Source organism: Equus quagga, chromosome 13 (genome assembly GCF_021613505.1).
Source record: "Equus quagga isolate Etosha38 chromosome 13, UCLA_HA_Equagga_1.0, whole genome shotgun sequence".
In the NCBI taxonomy this organism is placed as follows: Eukaryota; Metazoa; Chordata; class Mammalia; order Perissodactyla; family Equidae; genus Equus; species Equus quagga.
Window position 1 is genome coordinate 776,801 of NC_060279.1, and position 10,462 is coordinate 787,262.

The following is a 10,462-nucleotide window of genomic DNA, read 5'->3' on the forward strand; positions in this document are numbered from 1 at the left end:
AGGACTTCCACAAACCACACTTTGAGTCCTTTCTTGGCATAGATTTTTCTAAGTGGGAATCTGCTTCCTTTTCCATTTCTCTCCTACAAATTAACTTAAGACCTAAACCAGAAGGTCTCCTTTCACTTGTCCAAGTACCTGCCTGAGGAACAGAACCCTGAAGCCAGCTGATGAGCCAGCCCAAGCCCTGCAGCTGCCCGGCCGGGCCAGAGAAGCCGTACCTTTGGTGCTGTCATAGATGATATTCTTGCAGAGCAGGTCATTGTGACAGAACACCACAGGGGAGTCCAACTGCGACAGGTGCTCCTTCAGCCAGGCCAACTCCTGTTCCAACACCTCTACCTTGGGGACATCTGCAGAAAGGCTGGACAGTGACAAGAAAGGTGGCTGGTGGAGGGAGGGCTGACAGTAGACAGGCAGGCGCTTGGCCTCAAAAGCTCTGAGCTCCGGTTCCATCACCACCTCTTACTGCAGAGGAACCTTGAACAAATGGCTAGCCTTTCGGACCCTCACTTTTGTCATTTGTAAAACGGTGCTAAGGCCTCCTGTCCTTCTGACTTCCTGTGTTTACTCTAAGAAACTGATGAAGACATAGGTGTAAGAGCATTTTGCTAAGCACAAAAGTCCCTGAGCGAACAGCATCCCTGCTACTTTGTGAAAGGGAAAGGAAGGGAAGGAGGAGGCACGGGGAGAGGACAGGGCAGGTGGGAAGGAGCATCCCAACTCAATCAGCGCAGACCAAGAGAGCAGGGGTGGAGGGGGGCAGGCAGACAGGCCAGCTCTTAGGACCAGGAGGAATTTCTGGGGGAGGGGGAGCTCTCTAAAACAAGGCAGGCGGAGGCGGTACCCTGGGGAGGGCCGGAGCACGCTCTCGCTCTCAAGGAGGCAGAGGCGAGTCCTGGGGCGTCTCCCTCACACTCTGGTGCCTGGTGTCACAGTGTAAAGGACCAGAGAGATCACGTGGTCTTACTTCTCATCTAACAGAGAGACCCCCAGGCCCACATACGACAGCCAGCAAATTCCTTCTGGGCTCACTCCTCCACAGCCCGGGGCATCAGAAAAGCACTTGCTCTGTAGTTCCCAATAACTCGCCCCTCCTACCCTGCCTTGTCCCAGACTCCTGCCAGGCTGTGCAGGGGCAGCTTGAGGGCAGGAGGCCACCCCTCCTTTGGCCCTACCCTGTCCCAGGGCGCATGCGGGAATTTCTGCTGCATGAAATATGCGTTGAGGAGTCAGTGCATGGGTCAATCAGCAACATTCCCAAAGGCACTGGGAAGTCGGTGAGGGTACACTGTGCCCAGATGCTCTGAACTTTGGTCTCCAGGAAGCACACAGGTCTGTTTACACTGAAAAGCCAAATAGTCAGCAAAGCCCTTAAAACCTCAGAACCACCAATGAGGGGAGGGGAGGTGGCTGCAGCTTAATCTCCATCCACGTGTCCCGGGTCTGCTTTCTCTTCCAGAGTGCACACAGCAGGATGAGAATGAGGTGCTCTTTGACCTGCCACAGACGGCTCGTCGCCCCCACCCAGCCCAGAGGTCAGAACACGGCCAAGAGGACTCAGCGACCAAGGCACCCCATGTCCCCTGGAAAAAGATGAGTGGCAGGCTCCCTCCCAGGCTCTGAGAAGCTCAGAACTAAAGAGGATCTTATGTCTCTGCTCCAACCTCACAGGGAAACTGAGGCTCAAGGAAGGGCAGAGGCCTCCTTCCAGCTTCCAGATGTCTCCTGCACAGCTGGACTCTACTTCCTCGCCTCAGGAAAGCAGTCCTCGGCCTGTCCAAGGATCCAGAAGTGAGCTGAGCCTCCTGCCTGGAAGGGCCTCAGTGCCCCTCAGAAGCTCCACACAGCCTCCCTGAGGCCAGGGGGTCTGTCAGCGGGCGACCTGGGGGCGGCAGTCCCTCATCCTCCCTGGAGTTTATCTGTGTGGACGGGTCTGCATAAGGTGCACTTCCAGCTTGGCTCTCCTTAAGAAGCTACCTTTTCTTTCAAGGTTCTTTTCTGTTCTTGGGCTGAGACCATCCAAAGAGAAGGACTAGGAGGTTTCCTTTGGTTTGCCCAGGTCCCAGCCCGCAAACACGCCTTCAACACCCCAGACACCTGCTGCCCAGGCCATGACCTCTGTCTGACCCCCACCCTGCCCGCCCCAAGGCCATGCAGATGCTTACTGCAGGAACCGTGGCCTCTATCTCCCCGGCAGCCTCCCTCCACGGCCCGCTCCCCTTCCCCGAGCACTTGAACCGTCGCCAGCTTTGCTACCAGCCCTGACACCACTGGACTCTTTTAAGGCTGTGGGGTTGGCAGAACACCAACCACCACCACACCACAGAAACGTTCACACTGCAGCCAGAACTGCTCCTCCCACTCCTCTGTCCCTCAGAGGCAGCAGGAGGGGTGGCCCCCCAGGAAGCCTGGGAGTTCCTCCTGAACAAGGGACCACTGCCCGGCGAGCGTCCACTCAGCTCTCAGCGTACCTTCCCTCACCGTGGGCCTTCTAAGTGCTCCAGCTTCCTGGCTCATCACCTTTCCTTCATACCACTCAGCCTGTCTGAGTCGCCTCTTAACGCCCCTCACGCCATCATCAACCCCACATTCTCCCAGCCGCTGCAGACACCTCCATGCCCACCCAAATAGCAAGACTACCAAATGGATGTACACAAAGTCTCTGCCTCATCCCCCTACTGTCCGCCCCCTCGATGAGCTGCCCTAGGGCAACACTCCTGGAAACATGGTTTCTTGACCCCTGCCTCGGAATCACCTGGGGAGCCTGCCAAAATGCAGAAGCCTAGGGTCTGACGCGAGGCCTCCTGATCAGTGGATCTCCACTCGGGCTGGGCATGTGTGCCTAGCAAGGTGCAGGGACTCCCAGGCTCCCAGGCTGAAAACCCTAGTCCCAGGGTCTGCTCTCTCTGTTACAGCATCCTCAGCTAGCCCCTACCCCAAATCCCTGCCCTTTCCCCACTCCCACCCAAATCTTCCTCTACAACATTGGAAAGCTTTCTTCCTAACCCACAGTCATGGCCAAGTTACTGATCTGAGCCCCCTGCTCAAACACCTTCACGATGACTTTCCACCGCCTCTTCGGTTAAATCTTGGCTCCTTAACCTGGTATTTAAGACCCCTAATAATCCAGCTCCAACTCACCCCTGCAGCCCATCTCGTATGACTGCTCCCACTCCCTCCTGAAGGTGTGCTCCAGCTGGCTCATCTAGGAGCAAACCAAGCTCATGCCGCATCCTCCAGCCAGAGTGGCTTTCCTTCTCACCTCTGCCATGCGGCCTCCGCCAAGAAGACTCTCCCTGCTCCCCCACCCTCAGCATACATTATACACCCTGCCTTCTTTCCTAGCTATGCATGGGCAGGTCCTATTTACCCAGATAGTTCCTAAGCCCCTTGAGGACAGAGCAAATGTCAAGTTCTTGTTTTTGTTTTAAATCCCAATCCATCAACGTTTGTGAAATGAAGGACTGACTAAGTCAGGGTTATTAGGCAATGACTGGAGCAAAGTGCTTCATCTTGTCCAAGTGACTGCTCACCACCACCCTGCTGTGAGCACATCAGGCAGTTAGGGCAGACAGCATCCCCTAACAAGGCTCAAAGAGGTTAAGAAACTTGATTTGCCCAAGGTCAATGGTGTGACAAGAGCAAAGGGGTTGGCTGGCTCTTCTCCAGGAACCACTCCCCTCCCAAGAAGGTCACCCCCAAGGTCACACAGTGACAGTACAGTCAAAGGAAGCTGCAGTAGCAAGGGTCATGCCTGAGCAACAGGCCTGGACTCTAGTCCTTGAGCTGCCACTGATCAATGTCACCTTGGGCAAGTGCCCTCCTCTCTCTGGGCCTCAGTTTTTCCATCTGTCCAATGAAGATGGTGCGTTGCATGATCAGAGGGTCCCGTTCGTGCAGACACCAAAGGATCCTGCTCGCCCTGCACAGTTCTAGTCCTAAAGGAGAAGGCAGTCCTTGTCCTAGAGATGACATTTGATACAGAGGGTCTGAACAAGGGCCATCCTGGACAAATAGTCCCAAAGCAGTGCTTGATGTTCATTAAGTGGAAGGATCCAGATAAAGTCATGCATGTGTGTGGACATGTGACAGAGACACATGACCAAGACAGAGTTGTTTATTGTCTTGTCATCTCAGAGGGCAAAAGGAGATACCCCTCCCCCAAATCCCTCTGTGCCTGCTCCCGTGAACTTCTGGAAGAAGGATGGCGCTCAGCCCGGTGGGGAGCATGAGGGAGCAGAGGTTCAGTGCTGCGCCCCCCTGGAGGCGCGAGGAGGGGCAGCACTCTGTTCTCCACCTGCCATCTCTTCCTCACCCCTCAGTGGGATGCAGGGAGTCGGCATCTGAAGGCCAGGAGGACCCTTGGGGTGCCGGCCAGAGAGCTTAACTGTGTAGGAAGTCCGTCTTCCCTGAGGAAAGGAAGTGTCAGGATGGGTGGAGTACCCCCTTCCGAGAGAGCAGCCAGCCAGCCATCTGAACCAGGTAGGGGCAGTGTCCCTGGAGCGTGTGGGGACGAGAGGCAGCCAGGCAGGCAGCAGGAGCCTCGAGGCTCCAAGGGCTTGTCGGCTGATGAGTGTAGCTCCTCTGCCTGGTCTGAACCCAGTCTCACCCCATTCTGAGGGCCAGCCCTCCCTTCTCACTGCTCAGAAGGCAGCCCAGATAGAAAGGGCCCTGGGCTGGGAAAACGAGCTCTGCCTCTGACTAGGCCTCGACATTGGGCAAAGCTTAGTCTCTGAGCCCCGGTATCCTTTAAATAAACTGGGAGACACTGCCCCCAACCCTAGTCCCTGCCACAACCAGCAGACTCAAGGAGAGATAAGCACACAGGTATGAAACTGTGGATCTAAGCTCCTGGGGGGTGGTCGGTCAGCCCAACTCTGCTGGAGACACAGGCTCGGCAATCAGGACCGACTCCCCCAAACCTCCTCCTGGGATGGATGGAGCTGAAAGAAGGGGGGATCACATGAAGGCAGTGGAGACAGAGGCAGCCTTGAACCCTCCCAGATCTTTGTACCTGGGGTTGATCTCGTTCTTCACGAGGGTGAAATAATTGTGCATCTTGTGCCAGAGGGTGGGCCTGGGCAGGTTGCCATTGGCGTGGATGGTGTGAATCTTTGCCATTTCTAAGGCGATTAGCCTACAGCAGAAAACAGGAAGGGCAGTATATCAGTGTGGGGCAGGCCCCCCTCGGCTCAGCCCCTCCTGCCCAGAAAGGGGCCTACAGGGCCCACTGGGGGCTAACCAGAGGGCAAGTGTGGGGCTGTTACAAATCTTTCAGGAGCTCTGGGTCCTGCAGGAGGAGGGTCTCAGCAGAGGGCATGAAAGGGAGAGAAAGCCTTTGGCCCAGCAGCTCCCATGCCCTCTCCAGAGCCGGGTGGCTTCAGGCAGCGGAAGGGCAAAGCAGTGGGCTGCTGGCCACAGGTCAGTGACCTGGCCCCACCCCAAGGCTGTGCCCATAGCAATCCCTGAGGACAGAGAGGTCACCTGGGGATGGAGGTGGTACCCTTCCTCCCTGCTTGGACTCTGACCCATGCCCTCAGGGGGAGGGGAGTGCAGGGCACCAAGGGATCAGAGATGGTGTGCCAGGCAGGGAGGGAACGCCCACCTCTTATCAGCCTGGCCAAGGTGGGGAGGGAAGCAGGCCGTGCAGGGCAGCCCCTTCCTCTGTGGCAGGGAGTTTATGCTGGCGGCTGGGTGCCAAGGCCGCAAAACAAACCAGCGGTCTATTTTCAAGCTCTCCTGTGGACATTATCCAAGGTCCCCGGGAGAGAAGGAGGGGGCGGTGGGGAGAGGAGAAAGCAGCACTGGGCAAGGCTGCCGGGAGAGGGCGGGGGTGGACGGAGGACTGACCGGTCAGAGAGGGAGGGCCTTGATAAGGACCTCAGCATCAAGGCCCTATGTGCCAGCTGGGCTCCCCCAGCCCTCTGCCAGCCCTCCCTTCTGGAGTCCCAGCCCCCACCCGGCTGCCAAGCCTCCAATGTTCAAGCTTCCTTCGCCTCTGCCTGTTGCTCAAATAATAATCACTGGGAAAGACAACAAAGGCATTGGCTGTTTGAAACCTTGTTACCAAGTTGTTCCAGGTCCTGGGAAGGGGCAGGCCATCACCCAACAGGATAACAGAGCAGACTAGGGGCTCCTCCAGAAGCCCCTGAGGCCCCCACCTCCTAAACGGTGCAAGGGGCAGGGGTGTGGCAGCCACCCAGTAGGTGAGAGATGAAGGCTGTGCTTTCAGAGGCTGGAGGCCCTGGGGCAGGAGGGAGCCCACCAGGGTTTGGGCAAGGCAGAGAAAGAGACCCGAGACGCAGGCCTTCCCTTCCCAAAAGAAGATTCCAAATAGAGCACGAACAGAGCGTTTCCTTGGACATCAATAGGGCTGTTGTCTGGAATAGCAATGAAAGCGACCTCAACACTCAGCATCTTTACACTGCAGAGCCTTGGCAGGCAGAGGGTGGGAGCTGGGGTTCAGGGGACATGGGGAGGTAGTAGGAGAAAGAGGTACTTCTCCTCCCTGCCTTTCCCTCAGAGCTCCACCTTCACCCCAGAAGGACAATGGTCTATCCTGGGAAAACCACCAAGGAAGGGCCTACCTCCTATACCCATCCCAATTTCTGGCTCTCCCCAAATGTAAAGTTCTTATTAGTGAACCTACATCCAGCTTCAATCTTCCTGACAATGGTAATTGTCTCCCTGAGAGAACGAGGGGCAGCATCAGATTCACAGAGCTGGGGGGAGACGGAGTGGTGAGGAGCTGCCAGGATAGGAGCTTATTTGCACCAGACTGAGGGACAGCTGGGAGGAAGCTGGTGCAAGAAGCCAGGACAGGTCCCTCGCCCTGCTCTGACCTCACACCTCCAGGTGGGCGCGCAGCAGCTGCTCAGCCGGAGCCTGAGAAGACCCTTGCACAGGTTTGTATGTCCCCCACCTGCAGACCCACACAGACAGCTGAAAACACAACTCACCAGCCCCAGACGCAGTGCTCAGGAGCACGGGCGGGCGGCTCTCAGATTCCCTTCTTCTAGGTCCCTAGAGGGCCTGCCAGAAGGTCTCTGCAAACAGGCCCAGATGCACTAACTTGGGGTTCACTGGGTACCAGGTGAGGGGGCAAGGAAGCTTCCTGGTTGACTCCCTGGGTGGGCTTGTTTCCCCTCGGAATGTGGCAGGCTCCTTCCCCTTGGGTGAGACAGGACAGACACCAAGCATCCCAGGCAGACCCCTGTGTGGCTGTCCCCAGTGTCAGGCGTAAACCTCATCTGCCTGGGGCCTCACTGGCATCTGAGTGCCCTGCATGTGGACGTGGCATTGGAAGGAGGAAGGCGAGAGCTGGCAGACTCCCCTGCCTAGCATGGCCAGAGAGAGGGAATGCACTCTGGGCTCCTCTCTGGTTCTACCCCTTCCAGACCCCACAGCGGCATCCACAGGGCTTGAAGGTCAAGTCCAATTCCTGGGTCCTACACAGTCCTATCCAGGCATTTAATGGGAGGGGTTCCCCGCGGGCCATGGTTCTGGTGAGCTTCTGGAAGGAAGCCTTGGCAGCTCCTCAAACCTGGGCTCCCACCTGTCAGGGAACCCGAAAGGAGCTCAGACCGGGGGAGGGATGGCTTCTCTCTGGGCTGGTAAAACCATGCTCACCCTGGATGGGGCCCACTCTGCTAGCAGGCCTGAGCTCTTGGCAGGAGTGGGGGGAGGGCAGGAAACCCCATCCACTCTGGGGATTCGGCTCAGATTTCATCTCCAAGGCTCCAGAATGTTTCCAGGGCAGACTTGGGGTGGGCAGAAGGCTGAGGCATGGGCCAGGAAGCAGAGCCCTGTTGCATTTAGGGAACCAGGTCCTTTGGTCCAATGTTTACCAAAATTCTCACTCGCCTCCTCAAGAACTCATCCTTCTAACAGGCCCCACTGAAAACCTACACAAAGCTATTGCCCCTGTCTGCAGAGCAATGCACATAAACGCACAAACATTTTTCATGCAATTTCAGGGAGTTCACAGATCTTAAGACACTCATTCATGGACACCATAAGAAGCTGGCCAAGGAGTTCAAAGCCCAGGCCAAAGGAATAGTAGAGACGAAGGGTACCTGGGCACCCTACTCACCTGAAAAGCCGGGGCTCACGGATGTGCTCAGGCCCCAGGGCCATGCCCCGCATGTATTCATAGCACAGCCCATTCTGGAAGGTGCAGTAGAGCTTAGGGGCGCAGCCATGTGCTCGCAGCAGCTGGAAGTTCCTGACCTCATTCTCCCGGTCCACCAGCAGCTCCGTCCGCTCCCCGTACACCCGGACCAGCACACAGTCCTGCATGTCCTCCTCCACGTAGCAGGCCACCAGCTTGTTGGTGATGCCATCAGTGAAGCGCTAGCATGGGGACAGTGCAAGGGCGTGTGGGCAGGGCCTCCGCTCCTGCCCTCGGGCTCCCCAGCTCCAGCACGGGGAGCTCATTTGAATGCTGAGCGCACCACGCAGGACCCCCAGGCCTTTAGCCCCCTCACTTAACCAAGCTCAGCACTGTTCCCAGTGCTCCACTCCGCCTCCACGCCTGAGGCGGACCACAGAGTTCAGGAAGAAGACGGCAGCCTGGGCTCAGCCCCGGCACTCACTCCTCCCGGGCCTGCCTCTAGTGGATGGGATCTGGCAGTGGAGGAACTCCCACACCAATCGGTGGTTAGAAGTCCCCCCTCCTTACTCCTCCACCCTGGCCCTGAATGAAACCTCCACAGACCAGAATGCGCAGAGGAAGGCCAGGAGTCGCCCAGGAGGAGCACATCCGACCCGCGGCCTCTCACTCCCTGCAAGGCACAGGGCTGTCTGCTGTCCGCTGGCCCTCAGGGGCAGAGGTGCGGGACCCCAGGGCTTCGTGGCCAAGGCTCCACCTGGCCTCTGGATTCCCACCAGAAGCGGCAGGGGACCCTGGGCTGGGAGAGCGGACTCTCTGGGTAGGGTGACAGGGAGGAATGAACCATGGAATTTACGGGGCACAGCCTGACGAAGCTGGAAGGGGCCTTAGAGGACATCTGCACTAGTTCTAGGTAGGGAAACTGAGGCCCAGAGAGAGGAGAGACTGGCAGACAGCATGTTAACTGGCGCTGGAATCAGCTTCAGGCCTGCTTGACACGGGACAGTCTTACACCAGAGTGGGCCTTTTATTCTGAAAACACTACCCACCTACTCCTCCTGCAAGAGAAGACTGTCAGCCTCCACACTTGGTCCTGACCCCGCCTTCCCCCACCCCAAGGCCCAGCGCAGAGCCCCTGCCACTCCGGCGCAAGCTGCAGGTGCCCGGCTCAGGGCACCTTCCTCCACAGGCAGCTCCCAGAGGGGTCAGGGGAGGGCAGGCAGGTGAAGACTTTTCAGAGGACGCAGGTCAGCTGGGGAGTCAGCCTGAGGCTCCTCAGCCGAGGCTCTGCCTCCATCTGTGTCCCTGAGAGTGTGCCCAGCTGGGCTGGGGAGCGCCCTGTGGGGGCGCATGGCGGGGCTGCCACCAAGAGCAGAGATTGGGGCTGGCCTCACATCCTCGGGGTGGCTCCCGGGGCTGCAGGGCCGCTCAGGGTCTGGCGGCTTTGCTCCCACCCAGGGTGGAGAAGGAGCAGCATGTGTGTGTGCGTGTGGGGGTTCCCTTAAAAGTTCCCGCCGCCTCAGGCTTCAGAGCCGGCTGGGGACGTGCCTCTGGGCAGCCAGGGGCACCAGCACGCCGCGACAGGGGGTGGGGCCTGCTCGCGCAGCATGCTGACAGTGGGCAGGAGACCCCAAGAGGACGGGGGTGTGTGCAGGGCCGACGGAGGTGGGAGCCTAGCTTTGCTTAGGGACCAAAATAGAGGGAGAAAGATACATACACAAAACACCAATCCCACCCCTTGCTGCGCAGCAGCCGCGCGCGCCCGCACCGACACCCGGGAGGATGCACGGACAGACGTCCCCACGCCCCGGCTCCAGCCCTGGCAGGGCCACAGCCCAGACCCCGCGCCCGCTCGGCTACCTTAGTCCGAACTTGCTCGGGCTTCCAGTGCGGCCGCAGCTCCCGGATGAGGCGCAGGGCGCCGGGGAGGATGTCGTCCTGGTCCACGGATATGCCGAAGCACGGGACGGCGCCGGACCTCGGGGGGCCCGGCGGCGCCCGGCAGCCCGCGCTGGCCGCCGCCTTCTCCTCCATGCCCCATGAGCAACGTGCGCGCGGCGCCCGCCTCCCCAGGTGCGCGGGCGAGCGCGGCGGAGGAGCCGGAGGGGGCACAGCCATCCGCGGCCCCCGCCCCCTCGGAGCCTCGCGCCAACGCCAGCCCCTGCGGAGGGCCGGCGCGAGTGGGAGCGCTGGAGGAGGGGCCGCGGGCAGCCCGTGACTCAGGAGCCCGCGGCCCGGCGCCCGAGGCCGACCCGGGGACGCCGGGCCCGCCGCGCTGGTGACATCACGGGCGAGGGCCGCGAGGCGGAGGCCGTGGGGACGTCCCCTCCCGGGCTCGCCGGCCGTTGG

The 10,462-nt window shown here is 59.2% G+C and overlaps 1 protein-coding gene across 2 annotated transcripts in view; it reads right to left on the reverse strand.

The window, feature by feature from the left end:
• ETNK2 (ethanolamine kinase 2) overlaps window positions 1-10,462 on the reverse strand; it is an 18,522-nt gene extending 8,060 nt beyond the window's left edge. Inside the window, exons 1-4 of one of the 2 annotated variants that reach the window (XM_046681761.1) lie at window positions 9,974-10,458; window positions 8,096-8,355; window positions 5,018-5,140; window positions 222-364 (exon numbers count right to left, since the gene is read on the reverse strand). In XM_046681761.1, coding sequence (XP_046537717.1) covers window positions 222-364; window positions 5,018-5,140; window positions 8,096-8,355; window positions 9,974-10,231 — 784 coding nt within the window. In that variant the 5' untranslated portion in view covers window positions 10,232-10,458. Of the gene's footprint in view, window positions 1-221; window positions 365-5,017; window positions 5,141-8,095; window positions 8,356-9,973 lie in introns of both variants that reach the window. The other variant, XM_046681762.1, reaches the window with a different exon arrangement.